This window comes from Emydura macquarii, unplaced genomic scaffold, assembly GCF_026122565.2.
Source record: "Emydura macquarii macquarii isolate MOO-44397 ecotype Brisbane River unplaced genomic scaffold, CSIRO-AGI_Emac_v2 contig_2768, whole genome shotgun sequence".
NCBI lineage: Eukaryota > Metazoa > Chordata > Testudines > Chelidae > Emydura > Emydura macquarii.
In genome coordinates, this window is record NW_027132905.1 from 52,544,555 (window position 1) to 52,566,555 (window position 22,001).

A 22,001-nucleotide genomic window follows, 5' to 3' on the forward strand; every position below is an offset into this window, starting at 1 on the left:
AGCAACATCCCTACTGTTTGAATCTGAATCATTGTGTATTTTTGGGAGCAATGAGAAGTAGTTCCATCTATACTGTTTGTGCTACACTTAAGGATTAATCAACAAATTACTACATACTGAGCTGAAATTGTAGGTACATGAAGAACCGAACTGGGAAGAATCAGTTTGGCATTGTTATATGGCACCTTTCCTCTGGTTTTCAGTGTGATTTGTACCTATTTGCTCATTTTCTTTTAGATAATTAATCTCTTTGGGGCAAGCACTGTCTTGGATAGCATTAACTATCTTCACTGTCATTCACCTCATAAGAACATAAAAATGCGCATAAATAGGTCAAATCAATGGTCTATCTAACCCAGTATCCTGTCTTCTGACAGTGACCAATGACAAGTGATTCAGAAGGAATGAACAGAACAGGCCACTGAGTGAGTGATCCATCTCTTGGTGTCCACTCCCAGCTTCTAGCAGTCAAAGACTAGGGAACACAGAGTATGGTTTTGCATCCCTGACCATTTTGGCTAATTGCCACTGACGGACCTATCCTCCATGAACTCATCTAATTCATTTTTGAACTAGTTATACTTTTGGCCTTCACAACATTGAATTTCATCTGACATTTGGTTGCCCAGTCATCCAGGTTAGTGAGATTTCTTTGCAACTCTTTGCAGCCTGGTTTGGACTTAACTACAATGAGTAATTTTGTATCTGCAAATTTTGCCTCTTACTATTTACTCCTTTTTCAAGATCAAGAATTCTTTAGGTATTGGAATTACAGAGGCTAGCAAAAAACAGAGTTTTAAACACTGAAAGTTGAACAAGAAGAGGATAGAATTTTTATTCTGGCTCAGAATTTTGGTTCTTCAGTCACCCTAGAGCGTTTCACGGTAGACCATACACTAGAAACTGAAGAAAAATCCCATGCAATTTAAAACAGAGCTTTAAAGCCTTTATTCTCCATCAAAAAAGGAGCAGATACCTAATTTGTTTCTTTGTAGGTGATTTTTAATTAACAATAATTCAAGTATTAGACATGTGCCCTGCCCGTTTTGCTTCTTTATGACAGATAAAGGCATCATGATAGGTTGATGCCTAAAAACAATATTTTGACATTACAAATTCAGGTTTCTATGTAGGTCAAAAGACAAGCTACTGGAAAAACTAGTAAAATTAATCCATCACATGGACTCAAGAGAATGAAATTATGCAACAAACAGGACAGAATTTTAGTCAGGATTTTTAAAAACTTTTACTAACTCTTATTCAACGTCAATGGCTAATATTTTTAAAAGGATCTTCAGTTCAAGATTCGACACTCCCAGGTGTTCAATAAAGGTTTTTGTTCACAAACATCCTTCGGTCATCAGGGTTTATCTAGACCAAGAGGGGTCTTGTTTTTTAAATGTGCCAACATTGTAGAACCCTAGTGTAATTAGTATTTTGAAAATATGTTAATTAAAACTTTAAAGATACACCTTTTATTCTAGTTTATGCAAGCCCCAGAGGTCAGCCAGGAAAACCATGGAAGAATGAATGGCTATCCCTGGGTATTTTAAGATTAAAAGAGACAGAAAAGAGTACAAAAGCCTATCAGGCTCTCTCTATTCATCATATGATAAGGAAGGCACAAGCTCAATTTTAGTCACCTTTAAAAAATTGGAAAGCTGTTAGTGACTGCCATAAGTTTGCCATGATGGCTGGCAAGAGACATTGTTGCACACTAGTACAGTTTTCTCTACAAGGAACTGATTATGCAAAACTAGTACCTAAAATGCATCTAAATATAATGTTAGTTACACTAACTATAGAAAGGTTAACATTCTCACCTGCAGTATCAAACAAGCCTAGGGTGTACGGCTCCCCACCAATCATCACTGTTACAGCATAGTTATCAAACACCTGGGGAGAGGGGGGAAAAAAGCAAGAAACAAGTTTTGAATAAAAACAAGCCATTTTGCCCAATATGGGTTATCCTACTCCCACCTCAGATCCCCTCAATTTGCTGCTCCAGAAATATTTAATTTTAAAACAAGATATCAACATGATTTTTCGAACAGCTCTTTATGTAAGGGGTCCTAAAGCAAAGAATAATCAAAAATAGGGACATGCCCATTTCATCAAATGAGAACATTATGGCAAAGGACTCCTATACTTGCATTTTTTTAAGCTGCCACAAAACAGTATGTCAATAATCCAATCTTTCATTTAAAAAGTTAAGGCCACAGAGATGCAAAGAAATCCTTCCAAACATAAACAGAGTATAAATTAATAAAACCATGTCTAACTTCAGCATGCAGACAAAATGTCAATATTAACCACTTCACTTGAGATCATTTTAGTAGAATTAAGTTAATGTGTTCCTCCATTATGTAATAGATATCAGGGCAGAAGTGCAATTGGCAGCTAGCTGCTGACAAAGAAAGTGGGACATTCAAGGCACTCCACTTCCAAACAGAATCACTGCTGCCCAAAATGGAAGGTAAATATATACCTTTCTTAGTGCCAGAAGCTTCAGTTGTCTTCTTCCCCCCGCCCACCCCACACAGCTACCCATCCCTTCCCTGTCTTTCTGTGCACCAGAAGATTTAATTCCCCTTAAATACCCAGCGTCTCTCCCAAGTCTACAATGCAGATGTACATTTTTAACTCTGAGCTTCTGTGACAGTGAAATGTTAAAGTTGGGGGAAAAGCATAAACTGAGCTATGTCTATTAAGACAAAGTACCATTAAGTTGTACTTACATTGCAGTGCCCAATTTCAGGGTCCATGCCACAAGAAGGGGCTTAATCACTTTTGTCCTCTGGAAAACTTATCAGCCTGTGAAGCTTTGTTCCCACGTTTACCAGTTTCATTAGTGTTGATCTTCCAAACACTGACTAGCATTGTTACAACCACAGCCAGTCTCCTCAGTTGCAGAAAATGTATACTATTCAAACTTTCTTCTCTTGACCACCAGCCTTATGTCAGGAGATTCCCTAGCGATAGTCCCATCCCCTCAAGATGGTGCCCATCTTAGAAGACACCCTGCTTAAGGTTTGAACCTGATCTGAATGCCCCACTTTGTCAGCGGCTAGCTGCCTAATTGCACTCCTGCCCCAATATATTACTACATCCTTTCAAAACCTTGGGAAATCCACCACTGAAAGAAAGGAATCCAATCTGAAGATGTCAATCAGGGTCCCAACTAAGGAATGGCTCTTGGGCCACTGTGTGAACACAAAATGTTGCTACAATGACATCTTCTATAAAGATACAGGAAATTATAAGCAAGACCCTCATTCCCACAAATGGGAAAGCGGTCCCCAATTTTGGCTTTCCTTTATAATCTGATTTTATCTATGGTGGAATGGAGTTTCTGAAATCTTCAGTGTTGGCAGCCAAGCAATTCCTTCTTTGGAGTCAAGTACTACTCGTAGGCAAATTATGGTATGTGTAGGCATGGCTGGCTCCAACAGTCAACAATTAAGCAGTGTGCCACTAAGTGTGCTCAGAGTGAACTCCATAATAGTCTGTATCCTCTGGTAGTTCAAATACCTGATAAGTAGCTCAAACAGAAGTGGACAGATGAGTATTCCCTGTATTCAGAGGTTGACTATTACCACTGTGAATATTATGCATGCTGTCATAAGGCCTACTGGGTAACAGTCTATTTGGTGTCTCAGAAAAAGAGAAATCTGTGACCCCTTTCAAGAATAAAACTTTGGGCACAGTTTAAGAACCACTGTGTCCTTTTATACCAGAATTATAAGATGGATCAGTTATCAAGGCTTGAAGCTCACCAAACCTTCTCATAGAAATGACAGCTATTAAGAATGCTGTCTTGGACGACAGACAAGAAAGAGCATTTTCCTAGTGGTTCCATCAATTTTATTAGCACTGAGTTTAAAAGTTTCAAAAAGAGGGACTGGTTCTTTCACAGTAGGAAAAGTGACACTTTTCAGGAATCTTAAAATGATGTGATGAAAGAATGCTAACTCTATGCACTATGCATGATAGCCTGATATGGCAGCCAGACTGACTTTGAAGGATGTTAGGAGTACCATACTACAGTTGAATTAGTGATGTGTCTGTGTTGAAAAAGGCAATATCAGCTGCCTCTATTGTTCGTGCTATAAGATGACCCTCAGACATCAAAGCAAGAAACTGGTTAAAAAATTCCTCTGGCAGTTTATAAGCAAACTTGGATACAGCAGAGAAATTAGTGAAGTTGTGTTTAGATAAAAGAGCCTGTTAGTTGGGAACTCTCATTCTGAGTGTGGCAGTAAAGCTTATGGCCATATAAGTCTAGATTCTTAAACTCCATATCCTCTGGGTTAGATTTAGGATGATTTTGCCAAGAGTGTTCATTAGTGGCTGGTACCATCAGATAATCAGGAATTGCATGGGTAAAGAAATGCCCAAACTCTTACTTGCTGTGGAACCTGATACCACCTATCCAATCACTTGCTTATTGGGAGTATAGAGACTGGAGTCTGCTAAAGAATCTTTACTTGCTCTAACAGGGCCAATAGGAAAGGCAGGAATTTGTAGGCTATCTAGGAGGGTGTGCAGATTTTCCTGCACTCTCTACTTGTACTCCCAAAGTAGCAGCAACCCTTCTCATGAGATCCTGGAAGACTTTAAAATCATCTGAGGGGAGGGGAATGTTAATTCTGGGTAACTGCTTCGCCCATTGCAGAAAGAGATGTGAGAGGCATCTAATGGTGGGGTTTTTTGTTTTTGTTTTTTTTAAATAAAGAAATTCTCCTTCCTCCATGGATTCCATGACAGCAGGTTGAGGGACAGATACAGGGGATAGGGTGACTTCCTCCAAGCAGGCCTGCTCTTCCTGGTTCAGCCACGGAGCATCCGCGCTGTCAGGTGAAAGGAGGCCATCTCCGGGTAGAGCAGGCGACCTTGATCTTGGGACAGAAGGTCCGGACGCAGCAGCAGGGTCCAATGCCTGTGTCCAGCCAGCTCCAATAGCATCCCAAACCAACGTTGTCTGGGCCACGCAGAGAGAGAGCACTGACTGTTGAAGAGCTCACATGCTCCTGCTGCTCACACTTCACTTAAAGTTAAAAAATAGTTGAACTAATCCCAGTCACAGCACCCCAATGTATTGAGGAGAGGGTCAGGTCTTCAGGTGAAGGTTATGCAGCAGAAATAGAGACATCACAGGCAAGAATTCACTTATGCAAGTGTCTCAAACACAAAAACAGAGGCAATACAGAAGCTATTATAACTTTTGCTTATTATAAGCAGAATGTGTCTTGCATATGGTGTTTCACAGTTTGTCATGAGATGTCAGATCTGGGTACCAAGTATAGATGGAAGGATGTGCTAAAGGTAAAGATTCAGGAGGAGCACAAGAAAGTAATAGTATATAGACCATAAATTAACTAGAGAATTATGTTACCTTCCCCCTCTCCCCACCAAACACCCAAAACACAATGAAATTTTCATCTTTTATACTCACCGTTGGTACATATTCCGATGGAAATTTGTTTGTTGTGTAAGAAATTAAGAGACATGTTTTACCAACAGCACCATCACCCACGACTACACATTTAATCGTCTGCATAGCTGAAATCTGCTAGTATATCAAATTCAATATGAATCTAAGGGAACAAAAGAAAATATTTAGATTTTTTTGCTTACTTTCTTAGAAAAGCACAACATGCCATTATTGACCCAGTTTCATTGGGCACTCACAACTACAGAATGAGCATCTTTGAGCATTGTAGCCCTCTGGCCAAGGTAGCCACTCCGTCATATAATTTCACACAAGCCTCCAACAGGTCATAAGAAATAGGCTAAAATGACCTGTGTTTTAAACCATAGTCCAGTGGATATCTTCTATTCAGCATGCCTATTGGTCAATTTAAGGTATCAGCTGGCATCTTGCCTCCAACTGGTGACAAATGGTATTAAAAAAGTCTAGAAAGCAACTTTCTGGAAGGGGTGTCCGAAAGTCCACATCACAAAGAGATGCAGCAATGCAAATTAACTGAAAAGTAGAGTACAGGGTTGGGCCACGATACCACAAACTTAATTTGGTTGTCAATGATACCTTCTGTTTAGACAATTTCTTTCAATAATTATTTTAATTCAATCCAAGTATTTTAATGTAATCTGCATTTCTGTAGCATAAATTATTCTGTATCCATGTGACAGCAGTGAAGAATCAGACCTGAGTTATCTTTGCAAGTAGTGTAAGAAATTTAAGATTTGTTCTATACAACATTTCTAAATTAGCTTTTACGAAGTTGAGCACAGTAGTATCTCAGCAAGTTAGGCAATTCTTGCCAGGGAAGCAGTTAGATGCTGTTCATCTGAAGCAATTTTGCTCTAGTTATATACTTTAACTGAATTTTCAATATCTATTAGCCAACATGGTCAGTGATGAAACCTTGTGCTCCAGATAGCTCTGAACTTCCAGCTGCCAAAAGGTGGGACTGGACAAGAGGGACTCGAAATTGCCCTATTCTGTTCATTCCCTCCAAAGCACTGGCATTGGCCACTGTCAGAAGACAGGACATTGGGATAAATGGACCCTTGGTCTGATCCAATATGGCCATTCTTATGAGTTTAACTGCCATAAATCCTATGAAGGGAGTTACTAATGAGTATAAAATTAAATGCTAATTCCAGTTGGACTAACACTGCCACAGAAATCATATTTGCACAGTGACCTATAATTAAAGGGAAAAAGCTTGTCTTTAGAACTTTGTGCTAGACCTCATGCTTTAAGTATGAGGACACCAACCTGAAATTAGTGTCCAAGCTAATAACTCCAAATTACAATTTAAATCTAAAACATTCACTTAATTCTGGGGGTTGCTAGGAGCAGAAAAGCTTCCAGAGGCTCGTGCACGGGGTGCGCACTCACCTATATTGGAATGCATATGAGCAATCACTCGAAGAGAGAACTAGATCACATTGGCTCATTTTATATAAGAAAAAACCATGGAACTGCCCACCCTGCTAATTCACACGCATCACTACTTAAGGATACTGCAGGTCAAGTTACCTGCCAAAAGCAGAATGCACAGGTGACAACTAAACACATCATTTGGTTTGCAATATTGCTGCTGCTAATGCAAGAAGAGAACCCAAGCCTGACTCCTAGAGGACTTTAAGAGGCTGGCATGTTTAAATGAGCAAATATGAAATGGAGAGATATACTAACAGATGTTCAAAACATTAATTTTACAGTCACTTCATCTGTGTTTTGACCAACTGCCTTTAAACTACCCCAAACATTCTAGTAATTATTTTTAGGATACACAAGTTCTAGCTAAACCCTTTTCCTGTGCAAAGGGTAACAAGGGTGAAAATAAGAATTGTAGAGTGTGAACAAGTCCCTCTTGAGGTAGAGGAATCCAATGAAGTGTTGCATTCTGGTCAGAATTTCAAAGCAAGGTGATTTTAAATGCTTTGTAATTAATACCATTTTAACAGTTTTTCTTCAAATGCTTATTTGTCTTCAGAATAGATCTGACAATTTTTTGATCAAACATTTTCAGCAGCTGGTAAAAATAAGATTTGCAGTAGAATCATCATTGCAACCTTATCGTTTGAGCCATGATCATGGGTTCATAACAACTAAGCCAATTTTAGAAAATAATAGCAAAGGTACTTTCTCAGAACAAGATATAAAGCACCATCTTCTTTCAATGCTGTCATTTATACTGCTCCTTTCATACACATGCAACCCTTTACTATGGAGAAGATTTATGTAGGAATGGTAGACAATGACATTAATCCTCTATTCCATGCCATACTTCGGCTAACACCGGAAAAACAGGAATCTATTAACCTATGCAGATGTGGTAGAGTCAGAAATATAAGTATATTGCAAAAATTCCAGCAACTACTGTATTCTGATGCCACATCATAGGGAACACACTCCACTAATGTGCCCAATGCTAAATTTCAATCATCTCAGGAGAGTGCAAGGGTACAGTACTTTCAAAGGACAAGCCTCGTGTTCGAAAGGATTACTGGGAGATTTAGTCCTCTCATTCAGGTCAACCTGACTTCATCTATTTGGTGTTAAGACCAGTGACTAGGGAAATATTTAATGACCTACATAATCTCACTTAATATTTCCCTAACATTCTATGGCACTTGCATACAAAGACAGAGTTTAGCATTTAGTTATGGTATAACTGAGGGACAAGAATAATTTCAGAGAAAAACATGTCAGTGAAAAGCAGACACCGAGACCAACACTGTCCTGACTTAAACAGGATTCTCATATTTAAAAAAAAAAAAAAAAAAAAAAAAAGCGGGGGGGGGGGGGGGGAGGGGGCCGAAAGGGGGTGTTTTTAAGCAGTGATACTCAAACTTTTGCGGTTCAGGAGCCAACAATCAACACAACACAAAAGAGTCACAGTTGTGTGAATTCATTCATTGTTTCATATACTATAGTATTCTTCTTCTTACAGCTTTTCCCACACTAAGCAGGGTCGCCAAAAATGTTCATTATGGTCCTTTTCCATCCGATAAGATAGAAGATACACAAGATCTTAAGTCCAACACTTTCCATGTCTCTCTTCAGCACATCCTTCCAACGGGTCTTTAGCCTTCCTCTCTTCCGTGGTCCAGGGGGCTCCATTTCCAACTCTCTTCTCATCACATGGTCCTCGCCTCTTCGCATTACATGTCCATACAATCTCAATCTCTTCTCCTTCAACTTTGTTGCCACCTCTATCACTTTCAGAGTCCCTCGAATGTACTCGTTCCTTATCTTATCCTTCTTTGTTACACCACAAATCCATCACAACATCCTCATTTAATTCACATTCAGCCTAGTCTCTTCTTTTAACATCGTCGCCCACGTTTCTGCACCATATGTTAGTGCTGGTCGCACAACAGTTTTGTATATCTTCCCTTTCAGTTTAACTGGTATTTTACTGTCGCAAAGCACACCTCTACATTTTCTCCAGTTGTTCCATGCTGATTGTACTCTGCTTTATTTCTGCACCCATACCACCATCCTCTTGTACCACAGATCCAAGGTACTTGAAGCTTTCTACCTGTTTGATTTCTCCTCCTTCAATTTTCACTGGTGCCTCCCATTCCCTGAGTTCCACTAAATTTACAGTTCAGCAATTGGGTCTTTGTTCTGCTGATCCTCATTCCTCTGTCCTCTAGTACTTTTCTCCAACGTTGCAGATTTTCCTCCATGTTTTCTTCTGAACCTCCACACAGCACAATGTCATCAGCAAAAAGCATAGTCCCTGGGGGATCCTCTCTCACGCCCTCGGTAACCACATCCATTACTATCAGAAATAGGAATGGACTCAAGGCAGATCCTTGGTGCAGTCCCACTTTTACCTCAAAGTTCTTCCCTCTTCCTGCTGAGCATCTTACTGAAGTCTTGGTTTCAGAGTACAGATCTTGAATCAATCTGATGTACTTCTCAGGAACCCCTCGCTTTCTTGCACATCTCCACACTTCCTCTCTTGGCACCTGGTCATAGGCCTTTTCAATATCTATAAACATCATTCTCAAATCCCTTTGTCCTTCTCAGTGCAAAGGTAGCATCCGCTGTGCTTCGGCCTGGCATAAATCCAAACTGACACTGATCAATTTCCACTTCATTTCGTAGCCTTTTGTCTATCACTCTCTCCCATATCTTATATGTGTGAGGTAAAAGCTTGATTCCACGGTAGTTCTTACATTCCAGTATATCTCCTTTTCCTTTATATATCGGTACTAGTATACTTTCTCTCCAAGATTCAGGCATTCTTTCAGTGACCATAATACTATTAAACACATGACACAGTACTTCATCCCCAATGTCACCAAGATACTTCCACACTTTGATTGGGATTTCATCTGTCCCAACAGCCTTATTATTCTTCATCTCTTGTATCACATTTTGACTTTGATCTGTTTCCTCAGTCTCTACCTGTGGGTTCTCCTCATTCATAAGCCACTGGAAGTACTGCATCCATCTTTCTTTTCTCTCTTCATCCTTCAACAGTGCCACTCCATTTTCATCTTTCACAATTCGGACTTTAGTAACATCCTTACTCGCTCTCTCTCTGGCCGCAGCTATCCTATAGATATCTTTGTCCTCCAGGCTGATCTAAGCTCTCATAAAATTCCTTCATCACTATTGCTCTTTGTTTTGTTACTACTCTCTTCGTTGCAACTTCCGATTTCTTGTACTCCTCCTTATTTGTCTCTGATCCTGATAGTTTCCATCTACGTAGTTTCTCCTTTCTCTCTTTGATGGCTCTGTCTGCTTCTTCGTTCCACCACCAGGTTTCTTTTCCAGTCTTACTCGTACCTGATGACTGACTACAGACCTCTTCCCCTACTCTTCTAATCTGATCTTCCAACTCACTCCATTGTTTCTCTACATTTTCAGGTGTGAATACATCCATTTCAGTTAATATATCTTTCAACCTAGTCACACATACCTCTCTAATAGCCGCATCTTTCAGTTTCCACCATCTTATTCGGCGCTCCTGCTTAACGCTTTGTCTTGATAATCGTTTAGTTAGCCTTAGCTTCACTACAAGTACTCTGTTGTGAAGTGAGGCTTTCTCCTTGCAGTGTTCTGCAGTCATCTATCATTTTCCCCATTCCTTTTCTCAATAAGATAAAGTCAACCTGTGATGTTCTACCTCCACTATTATAAGTCACTAAATGGTTTCTATGTTTCTCAAACCAGGTATTGGCCACTACCATTTGGTAAGCCATAGCAAACTCCAGCACTCGTACTCCCTCATCATTCAGTTCCCCAATACCGCATCCTCCGTGTGCATATTCGTATGCAGCCTTATTTTTCCCCACATGCCCATTTAGGTCTCCCATCACAATCAGCTCTTCAGATAATGGTATGGCCTGTATCAATGCATCCATAAGTTCCCAGATTTCATCCTTTTCCTCTTGTATACTTCCTACTTGCAGTGCATAGCAGCTGCCAACATTCCATGTATCTCCTTCCAATTCCAATTTCACCTTCATTAAACGATCACTCACTCTCAACTTCCTGGACCTCACTTTTTAATTCTTCATGTAGGATTATCCCAACACCATTTCTCCTTTGGTCACACCCATGGTAGTAAAGCTTGTAACCACAGCCCAGTTCTTTGGCTTTACTCCCCTTCCATTTAGTTTCCTGCACGCATAGTACCTTGATGTCCTTCCTGCTCATAAGGTCTATTATCTCCCCCGTTCTTCCTGTAAGGAGATCTAAGGATTTAGATGGAATCCCCATCAGCGGCAAGAGCGACATCACTGCAACTGCTGGCAATGCTATAAATATTCATGTGTTTGGTTATGGGAGAAATAAGACAAAGGAAATAAGTTGAAGGCTAGAGAAAATAAAGGGAAAGACGAGGTTGCATAAGAAGAGAAGCGAACATAGCCATTAAATTTGCACTAAAGCTTTAATCTAATTTTATTCAATTTCTTCACGAAAATGGAAGGATTACAGAACTCCAGCTAGGTTACATATTATTCAAAAGGGACACCAGATCCAACTAATGAGCTCAAATACTAAGTGTAAACCAATTTAAAACAGATCTAAATTATGAATATGCCCCACTAACTCTCCAATGGGATCCAGTCAGGAAGACAGACTAATCTGTATTATCTTGTTGGATTTGTTCTAGAACAAGCTCTCTCAAACTGTATTGCTAGGCTGCACTGGTAGGGACTGGATAGTATTTGTGTGAGGCCTGGAACTACCCTCTTGTAAACAAGAAGAGAAGTTAAAAAAATTATAGAAAATACAAGTTGCTGCATGGGCTTCTCAGTTTTTTATATACTTGTTCCAACTCCAGTTACAATCTGTCAATCACTCACCCAGCAGGGCTTCCCCCGCAATGATTCTTCTTGGCCATCCTTTATACCAGCACTGAGTACTAGATACTCTTTCCTCTACTTTCAGTGCTTCATTTACTGGGTGATTACAGCCAGCCTGCAATCATCAGAAAGAAACTGGAGCATTCTGTCCTCACGAGGTTGTTCTCCCCCTAGATCCTTACCCCCACATTCCATTGAAGGCCACTCCCAGTTTTAGTTTGGGTAGGTTTTTCCACAACTATAAATGTCACACACACACACAAAGAAGCTCATCTAGTTCTTTACAAAGCATCAGGCTGTTTAATTATAAACTTTACAGCATCAGTTGATGTGAACACAAAATGTGTCATCTGCTGAGGAAAGCAGAGAAGTTACTTCTTCATAGTTTTATAGATAGTAAGTACTTCAAGGCAGGAACTCAGGGTGCGCGTGCACGCATGTGTCTAGGTCTAGAAGGACGGCGTCCCTGGGTGTTATACATCATTTCATCTTCAGTATAGTTAACATTTCCTTCGTGCATTCGCCTCCTCTCCATGTCTTCTACCCAGTCCTTTCCTATTTACTCAACATCTCCTCAAGGATCATATCTATCTGCTGTATGAAGTACAGTACATAGCACATTTACGGATACTTAGAAATAAAATCTGTGCTCTTAGCTCAGCAAAATGCATTAGGCTCCTGCTTGTTCCTATAGATTGAGCTTCAGTGGTCAGGAATATTAAGGGTCACTTAGTTGCTACCAGCACACACAACAGGTTAATGCACAGCTAAAGGAGCTACAGCAACAATGCCTTGATTTCTCACCTAAAGCACAGTCTCTTAGTAGTAATTAAATTAAAATGCAAGTTCCTCATTTACTTCCAAGTTTACAACAAAAGCTAAAAGGTTCCTAGGGCATAAAGTCATCCACACATTGCAGACAAGGTAAGATATGCTCTAGTTCAACCACAGGTTATTGGAGCCAATGCAAAAACTAGAAGGCAATTCTATGGGCTGTTAGCAAAGGATCAGACAGATGATCATAGTAGTAGTCTCTTCTAGCCCTAAATATCAGAATCTATAAGCTATTAAGTTTTTACTTTGACATATGTCATATGAGCAATTAAAATTGCTATGAAAGACATAGCTCTTTTACTTCTAGACTTGAGTCTTTAAATTTGGTAACTTACACTTGCATTAATGCCTCTTTTTTAGGTTAAAATGTATATACCTCTATCTAGCCTGAGGAAACTGAGCAGTCAAATTTGTGTACACATCCTGTATTAATTTCCTGTTGAGCGACAGCTGCATCACAGCTTCCTCTTTTACCATGTAACTGCAGCCATTTAATTGCATGGATTGGCTGAATTAAAAGTTCACTACAGATAACTAACTTCCTGTTGGTAACTTAAATACTCATTTAATCAAGCTCTTTCAAACATTAAAATTCATTTGCAACTTATTACTAAGGCAAAAGATAGCATCAACTTTGTTTTTACATGATCTGAGATTAAATCACAAATTACTCAAGTAAGGAATTTGCGTAGTGAGGCACCTGTTTGCTGACTGCTTGTATTTAATATGTTTAAGAGTCCTGTCTACATTAGAACAATGTTAAACTATTTATTAGTGATTTCAGATGCAAAGCCATGTTTTAAATGACTTCCCACCCAACTTATAGCATTTATATTATTTCTCTAGAAACCTAGGCTAAACGTGCTTCATAATGCGTGGAATCAAGGACACAGAGACCATGGATCCCAATTTCGCTCATACTGACCTCCCTTGAACACTTTGACCCCTTTCCACAACATATGTATTAAATGACAGTAGAACTGACAGATCCCCAAAAATTAATGCATGATTAGCATTACTAAAGTTCATATTTTAGTTTTCCTTTTCAATAAAAAATAAAAATTTAAAGCTATTGGCCTGTAGAATCTACAAGTTCCAGCTACCTTACTTCTGCTGAGCATGAGATTTTCCTGTGTCTTTTAGCTACCTATTTAGTGCCACAATTAGTAACTTGGATTGAAATGATAGCAAGACACTTAACTCAGAGTGTACCTTCAATTAAAAAAAAAAAAAAAAAAAAAAACCCATTCCTAACTTGAGGTAAAACAGTAGTGCTTTTAACTCTGGTTAGTTGCTCAAATTAGATCCCCACCCCCCCAGACTTCCCTATAGGTTTTAACTTTAGCTGTTAACCAGAGCTAAAAGCTGAGCTGCCATGTCTTCACGGCTATTTAAAGCCAAGTTAGCTAACCTAAGATAACCACAGAACCTTTTTTTGCAGTGAAGCTATTCCCTTAGTTACTTTCTGTACTTGTTCTGAAAGTTCACAAAGTAACCAAAGACCATCTTACCTGAAGATTTCTGATGCTGGAGTTTTGCATGTAAAAAAGTTTCCTAAAAACACAATACAAGTACTTTTTCCACTGCTGTTGACTTGAACTGATTTAGAGCTAATTTGAGCAACATTCCCATTCAAAAGTGACTTCTAAGTTGGAAAATTTCAGCAGTTTACAACCAATTTTAAAAAAAAATTAAAATGAAGATTTACCACTACCTATAACAGTAGCTGAAATAAAGTGGCACAATCCTGTGTAAATGCTTATCCACGTCTTAACTCAAAACTAATTCCATCCCCAATTTTCACCCCACCAAAGATGTTACAGGGATGGACACATACTGCCCCCATTAACTTAACTACTTTTTCTAAAATTAGACAAGTGGTTTCAGGTTCTACACATTTCCTTAAGTCTCAATTTTCTTTCCTTTTCATTTTTTTTTTTTTTTTTTAAAGATTTCTCTCTGCCTTGCTGCTGTATGAAAGGTTAAGAGGAAACTGACCACACATGAAGTGCTGTGAAACACGAAGTATATGAAGTGAAAAATAAAATGTTTTGCCTTTAAATTTAATTATGTTGGCTGTTCCTGGTAATAACAGTAGGTAAAAAATTCAGACGTTTAAATAATTTTGTGCCCTTTTACAGTCTGTGGATGTAACTATTTGTTCACCAATTCCAAAGCCTATTCATAACTATTTCAACTAGTTTGTAACTGGTTAGTTGCTTGGTTGGCTCTTGACATGGTTTGTACCTAGTTAATTAACCCCCTAGTTAATATCACTAGTAACTGAGGCAGCTAACAGAGTTTAACTTTCACCAGTGGCCTACTTTGACACACTGGCTTCCTGTCACTGGCTGAGCACACTTTTTTTGAAGCATGTATAAGATCCTGCCTATTTAATCAATTTTAACTGTTCACCCTTCCTCTCAGCTCTCTGTCCAGTGGATGTCCCAGAATGTGGTGTCCTGTGAGCTACAACTGGTGCTTGGTGTGTGTCTTCTTCGCATTCTCTTCCATCATAAGGCAGTATTGTCATTTCTGAGATAACTAAAGGCCCATCAGTAAAATGACAAATTATATTTGCCTCCTAATCTGTGGTGTCAGATTTCATTAAATAATGTGCATGACAGGAAGACGTCACAAAAAGTATCCTGAAAACAGACTACTTAAATTTTAACATTGTCAAAAACAACCAACAGCTCAATTTGAAGAGCTAGAAGGCTGGTGAAAGCCAGACTAAAGAGGTTCCTCTCCATGCAGCCTAACCACAGAAAGGAAGTGAAGCAGCTGAGAACCACACCTCCTTGTGCAACACCGGGTGCCAGCCATTCAAGTGCTGCGGTGAGCTTGGGTTTGACAAAATTCATGAAAGCTTATGCCTGCTGAAATTAAATTTGTTAGACTTTAAAGTGCTACAGAACTCTCGTTGTTGATGTTCACAATGCTTTGGCAATTCCCTCCCACTGATTCTTTTGGCTAATACAGCATATGACCAATTCATTATGGCTGGAATTTTCAAAGGAGCTTAAATGAGTTAGATGCCCAACTCTCCTTGAACTTAAATGGCATGTGGGTACCTAACTCCCCTAGGCCTCTGAAAATCCCTGCATAAAAGTATATTTAGTTGAGAGGCTTCAGTTTGATAATTCATTGTCACCAAAAGATAATGTACATTTAAACTGGCCATTTGCCACCCATGAGACTCGGAAAGATGGGTCCAACCTAGACATCCAGGAGATGTTTAAAAAAAAAGTTTCCTCACTCATCTCTTGAAAGTCTATTTAAAGGACTAATTATAAACAAGAATTCCATCTATGTTAACAATTAAGAGTCTTAAAAATTTACCTAAAAGTCTGATGACTCCTTTATCTTGTGTTAAAAATGTTTAGTCTTCAATTCTGAAAGAGTTTACTTCAGACAGTTTCAGGGCAACTGCACCTGAAGTTATTTCTTATAAAAGTCATTAATACAAAAGACAATTAAAGATCACATGCATTTTAACACTGTCTGAGCCCAATGACACAAAGCAGGAGCCTGGGATTTAGGCAATGCTGATCAAAACAACAGAGGAAAAAGGGGACCAAAATGTTAGATTCAAGGACAATGAAAAGAACAGAGTCATTGACAGCTTCTTGATATTACAAGTCAGTTAAACAAAATGCATCTAGACTACTGTTACTGTAATAACGCACACTGCTTATAGTAGTTTATGTATGTATGGGTAGCACCTAGAGATTCCAAGCAGGGATCAGGTATATCTTCCTGCACACATTCAAATGCTAAAAAATTAATCTAGAATATTTATGACAATGGTTCCCAAACTGTTTAACCAGCACCTTCTCCCATTTTCTCCCCGATGGGGTTGGGAGCAGGGCCACGGTCAGCAGGCTGCAGTCAGGGCCAGCGGTCAAGGTGGAAAGTGGGGCCGTGGCCTGAGTCCAGGCACCAAGGCTGCGCATGGAGGACCAAGTGCCACAACCAGGCCCAGAGCAGAGCAGGGCTGGGTGGTGCTCCATCTCTGCCTCCATAGGGGCTGGTCTGGGCCTGGCCACACCCCCCGAATGTTCCTCCATGCCCTCCTAGAGGGGTGCACCCCACAGTTTGGGGACCTCTGATTTATGGGTATGGCTAACAAGACCTAGAGCCTTTTAGTTTTGATACTAGACCAAAGGTCTAAACAGGAAGAAAGGAACTGCTATACTGAATCAGAGCAGAAATCCATCTAGTCTATTCTAATCTGTCTATTGCAGTGACCAATACTAGATCATTACAGCAAGGAGGAAAATACTCCATAATGGACACTTATAGAATCATATGCTCATAGGATTAGTTCCTTACCAGTTCCTTTTCAATTTATCATTGTTCTTGTAGTATGAGAATGGGCAAATAAAAAGAACACAGATTATATAAAACAATGAATAGCATAGCGCAAGTAATGATTATATCCCTTATCATCTCCTCATCATTTTCTCTGTGCTTCTAATCTTGCAAAAGAATCCATTTTAGAATGGTCTACTATTGGCAACTACATTATTTATTACTACAAATAATTACAAATCTTCAGCAAGTCAGAAATATTTCAAGATCAGAGTCCGGTTTCAGATATTCTGTATCAGAAAATAAAACTTCTGGGGAACCTATATTAGCAATGAAAACACATATTTTGACTTCCTGGAACAAACTGTCACTTTAGGGCAAACAAATTTATTCTAACAATGTGCCAACCATACATCCAGCTATAAGGTAATCAGACTAAATGCATCAGTTACAGGTCATGAATAAACACACCCATAAGACATTACACATATGTCCATACAGCTCTGTCAGAGTTTCATCATATAAGCAAGTTAACAAATCTTGGACATGTTCCATCTTGCATCAGAAGCAATGTCTGTCACCATTCTCTGTTCAATTACACCATGCAGAGATTTTTAAAATAAGGTGCTCTCTCTACAGAGAAAGGGAATAATGGAAATATTGATCTACTGGTTCCAACATGTTAAGTCAATTCTTTACTTGCCAATATATTAATAAAACAATTACAAGTCTTGTGCATGTCAATATGCTCTTTTCTAACAGATTTTTCTATGCTACTTTTTCCTTCAGTACATTCAAAAGAAAACAAAGATTGGCATAAGCTGCCATTTTACAAGACTGTACTTTGAAATTTGTGATATTTATGTATTTCAGTGACCAAAAGCTTCAGATTTATTTTGTTACTGTCCTAAAAATATTTTCTGTTTTACTAAGAAAAAGTTAACCCTTCACTATTTGAAGAGAAGGTAGCTCTGCACCTTTATATAGTACAATGCCAGTAGATACGCAGTACTATATTTCTTGACTCATGTCTCAAACCCACTTTCAAAAAAAAAAAAAAAAAAAAAAAAGGCTTCCTGAACACTGCAATCTGTAATGCCATACAGTTTAAGTGTACCTCATTTTCCTAGAAGCAAGCCATATCCAAAGGTAAACTGGAGACGAAGGATTTGATCGCAAATGGCCAAACTAAACTATTTCTGACTGTATTACTGTCAACCAACATTTCATGCTTTTGGCTGAAAAAAATCCCAGCATTGCTAACACTTGTGAAGCTCCACTGGATGTAATGTTATTGCAGATAACGCAACAGCTTTTTACCATCCTTTTGTGAAGATTTGCTCCAAGAAAGTTTCATGATATGGCACTTCGATGCCTGTAGTCTTGTCTATGCTAGCATTTCCACTGATGCTACTACAAGTAAAGCTACACACCTGTGTGAAGTTTCTCTCTCAAAGGGCTAATGTAGGCACAGTCTGAGTTGCCAAAAGAACACTTTCAATACAAAAGAGGTGGGATGGGGGAGTTTGCACTATAGTAGTACAACTGTATCACTTTCACAACACACTTGAGATTTGGAAGGAGTAAAGGGGATTTATAAGTTATCTATCAGCCAATCCTCCAAGCAGCACTGAATCTCATTCTCTGGTAGCTCTAGCCATAAACAAAATGACATGACTATGGAAAGAAAGTTATAAAAATGGCCAAAAAGAGACCAGGAACTGGAGGGAAAAGTATGCTATCCTATGTGTACCTGCTTTTACATTACCTGAAATATGACTGGGATGCAAAGGCGACCAAGGCAAAGAAAACTGCTTCCAATGGCAAATCATTGATCAATCAAATTTTTCCAATCTGTTTGTGATTTGGAGTCAATGACTACTTTTGAATTAAGAAACAAGCTTAAATGAAGCTAGTGGGTTTTTTTATAGGAACTATATTAATGTTGCATCTCAAGTGAATCAACTTCAAAACATCTAGATAAGAAGTTACTTCCATTTTTCTTGTTCATTACTAAATAAAATACAATCCTGCAGTCTTCCTTTAAACAAACTAGCATTCATACTATCTGTGGCATTAGATTATGGACCAGACAGCTGCACCCACAACATACAAGTATACAAAAAAGCTAATGTCACATTACAGTTAAAAGTCAACGGACGAAAATCAGGAATGAAGAGCTAAAGCTCCTAAAGTAATATGAAGCTGCTCCACTGGGCACAAGTGTTGTTAGGTGGTTGATGCATGAGGTGTTGAAAAAGACATCCCACTTACACATCTAGCTGGTCTTACCAGCGAAGTACTGGAGACCTGAATTTAAAATTAGCCTCCTATGTGCAGCACATGCCAAGACACAGCCAGGTGCTGAGCCCTCTGCCTCCTCCTATCTCTGCCCCCAGGATGCCTGAAGTCTAAGGCTTCCATGTTGGACGTGCAAACGGGGCAGAGACGCCTCCCCGTAGGCCCATGAGAAACGGTTTAATGAAGACAGGCGTGTGCATTAAACCAAGTGTGCGTTCGCAGGGCGCTAGTGCAGACCCACCTCGCCAGGCAACCGGGCCGCTCGGCAGGCCACCGGGCCGCAGCTGCTCGGAGCAGGGAGAGCCCAAGGCGCGTCGTTCCTCCCCACCCCGCAGCGAGGGCCGGGCGCAGGGACCGCAGGGGCGGTGGGAGCCCGGCTGTGCGGGCCGCCGGGGACCCCTCCCCAGGCCAGGCGCGGACCCAGGCGCGGCGGCTGTCCAGCACGGCCGAACCGAGGGAGGGATGGAGCGAGCGGCCCGGCACCGGGGGGGGCGAGCGGCGGGCCGGGCTCCCCATCCCTCCCTAGCGCTGTAAAATGTCGGCGGCTCGGCACAAGCAGGAAGTCGGCGCCGCGGGGGGGGAGGGGGAGCGAGCGGGCACCCCCCCGTATCCGCCCCCTGCCCTGTCCCCGGAAACACCCGCCAGCTCCCGGGCCCGGAGCTGCCTCGCCCGCAGACAAGCGGCCGCCGACCCCGCTGTGCCCGGGGGCCCAGAGCGCCGCTGCTCGGGGGCGCCCAGCGAGGGCAGCTCCGCGCACACCCGGCCCGGGGCCGCGGCCCGCCCGCTCTGGGGAAGGCCCCCGGGCTCGCGCAGGGCAGGACGGGGCAGGGCCCGGAGAGTGTCCGGCTGCCCACGGCCCGCGACGGGCGCGGGGCCGGGCTCCCCTGGGCGTTCGCGGGGCCCCGCTCCCCGCTGCAGCCCCTCACCTCAGAGTCTCCGCCGGGCGTTGGCAGCTCTGCACGGTGCGGGGTCTCCGGCGCTCGGCAGCAGGGGCACGCACACTACGTCACGACGCACTACGGAGGGGCCGGCGCAAGAGAGGATGTGGGTTGGGCCCGCTGCGTAACGAGACTTCCCGGCCCCGCTTCCCGGCGGAGGTGGTTCCGCCCCTGCCTCGGCCCGCCCTGCTCCCCCTCGGGCCCTGGGCGTCTGGCCCGCCCCCATCTGTCCTCATCCCCCTGGGCGCCCCCCTTGCGCCGGCCCCACGCCTCCGGGCATCCCCTAGCCACGGCCCCCAGCCCCAGCCCTCCGGCCTGGGCACCCCATCGCCACAGCTCCCGGCCCCAGCTCTCCGGGCACCCATCGCCACATCACCCCGCCCCACATCTGGGCACCCATCGCCACAGCACCCCGCCCCACATCTCTGGGCACGCACTGCACCTGTTGCTGTGGCCCTGACATAGCCCTCTGTGATGTTGTCTGTTCCATGCTGTTCCCTTTGTCTGTTCCAACAGCAAAGCCAGTCTGGACGCGAGGGCAAAAAGAGGGGCATCATTTACTGTTAATTATTTTACAGCATCACCCGTGCACTTGGTCCCTACTCAGTGGAGCTGATCATCCAAGCTGTAAAAGTGACATGAAGACTGAGGGGACAGACAGTGGGGAGTGGACAGGCCGCTATCATCTGCCACGTATGTAATCCCCATGGTGCCTGGGCCCTGTCTGAATAGTTCGATGGCACACTGGTTAAATTACTGGGTGCTGGGCTGTGCTCCCACCCCTACCTTTACCAGCGATAGCGCTGTGCGTGGTTTAATCATTAGGGCACTAAACCAGGGTTTGAGAGAGCAGAGTTAAAATTTCTGCTTTGTTACAGTCTTGGGCATAGTCTCTCTGTGCCATAGGAGATAATAGCCCTGCCCTGCCTCACAGAAGTGGTGAGACAATAAATACAGTAAATATTGGGAGATGCTCAGACTCTGCAGTCTGAGACACTGAACTGAGACTCCCTTGGAAATTACAAGCCTAAATTCCTTTGGGGATCTGAGCCTGAGTTTAAGTGATTTATGCAGAAAGTCTGTGGCATATCTATAGAAACAATTCTGATCTCCAATAGGTTCTTCTGTCAGTGGGACTATGGTTTAGCCAGTTAGTCACAGCACCCATCATACGAAGGGTTTCAAATCTCTATAGTTAAGGCTAATTGTAAAATATGGTTAATACCAATGCACTTGTGTGTACAGTGGTGTTAGTTATGTAAGGGCCCAGCACTGCTATTAGCTTCCTTTCTTAGATGAGGTTAAGTAGAGGGAGAGACTGAATGAGTTAGGAGGAAAGCATGGTGCTCTGTCAAACCCAAACTTTAGTTTTATTGGGGAGTTAGATTCTGAATAGTCTGTAACTTTCTAGCACCTCCTGGAGCAAAGACAGGCTGTATCTGCACATTCACACCTCATCTCTTGTCCAATGCAGACTGAATGACACAGGAATCCAAAGGAGTCCTCCGCTCAGTCACTAGCCACTTTACAAGCCCCAGGCACATGTTTGGGAAATGGCATTCTAAGTATGGTGTCAGAGTTCTTGAGTAGTATTTTTTTTTCTTGTCAGAAAAACAAACCCAAAAATGGCACCTGCTGGACTCTCCCAGGCCTCACTCCCCTGAAGGAGGCAGCAGATGAAAGGTGTCCTAAGGGGCCTAGTTTCTGAGCCTTTATGACAGGTTACCCCCCACTGGGTCTGGCTCACACCTCCTCATGAGGGATCCTAATTTTCCATAATTAAAAAAAAACAAAACAAACAAAAAA

General features: G+C 41.6%; 1 protein-coding gene across 3 annotated transcripts in view; it reads right to left on the reverse strand.

Moving 5' to 3' along the window:
• The window catches only part of CDC42 (cell division cycle 42), a 33,484-nt gene extending 13,172 nt beyond the window's left edge, over positions 1-20,312 (reverse strand). For 2 of the 3 annotated variants that reach the window (XM_067566298.1, XM_067566296.1), the window contains exons 1-3: positions 20,184-20,312; positions 5,456-5,597; positions 1,824-1,896 (exon numbers count right to left, since the gene is read on the reverse strand). In XM_067566298.1, the coding sequence (XP_067422399.1) occupies positions 1,824-1,896; positions 5,456-5,560 (178 nt within the window). In that variant the 5' untranslated portion in view covers positions 5,561-5,597; positions 20,184-20,312. Of the gene's footprint in view, positions 1-1,823; positions 1,897-5,455; positions 5,598-19,498; positions 19,814-20,183 lie in introns of those variants that run through there. The other variant, XM_067566297.1, reaches the window with a different exon arrangement.
• Between the last annotated feature and the right edge of the window lie 1,689 nt (positions 20,313-22,001).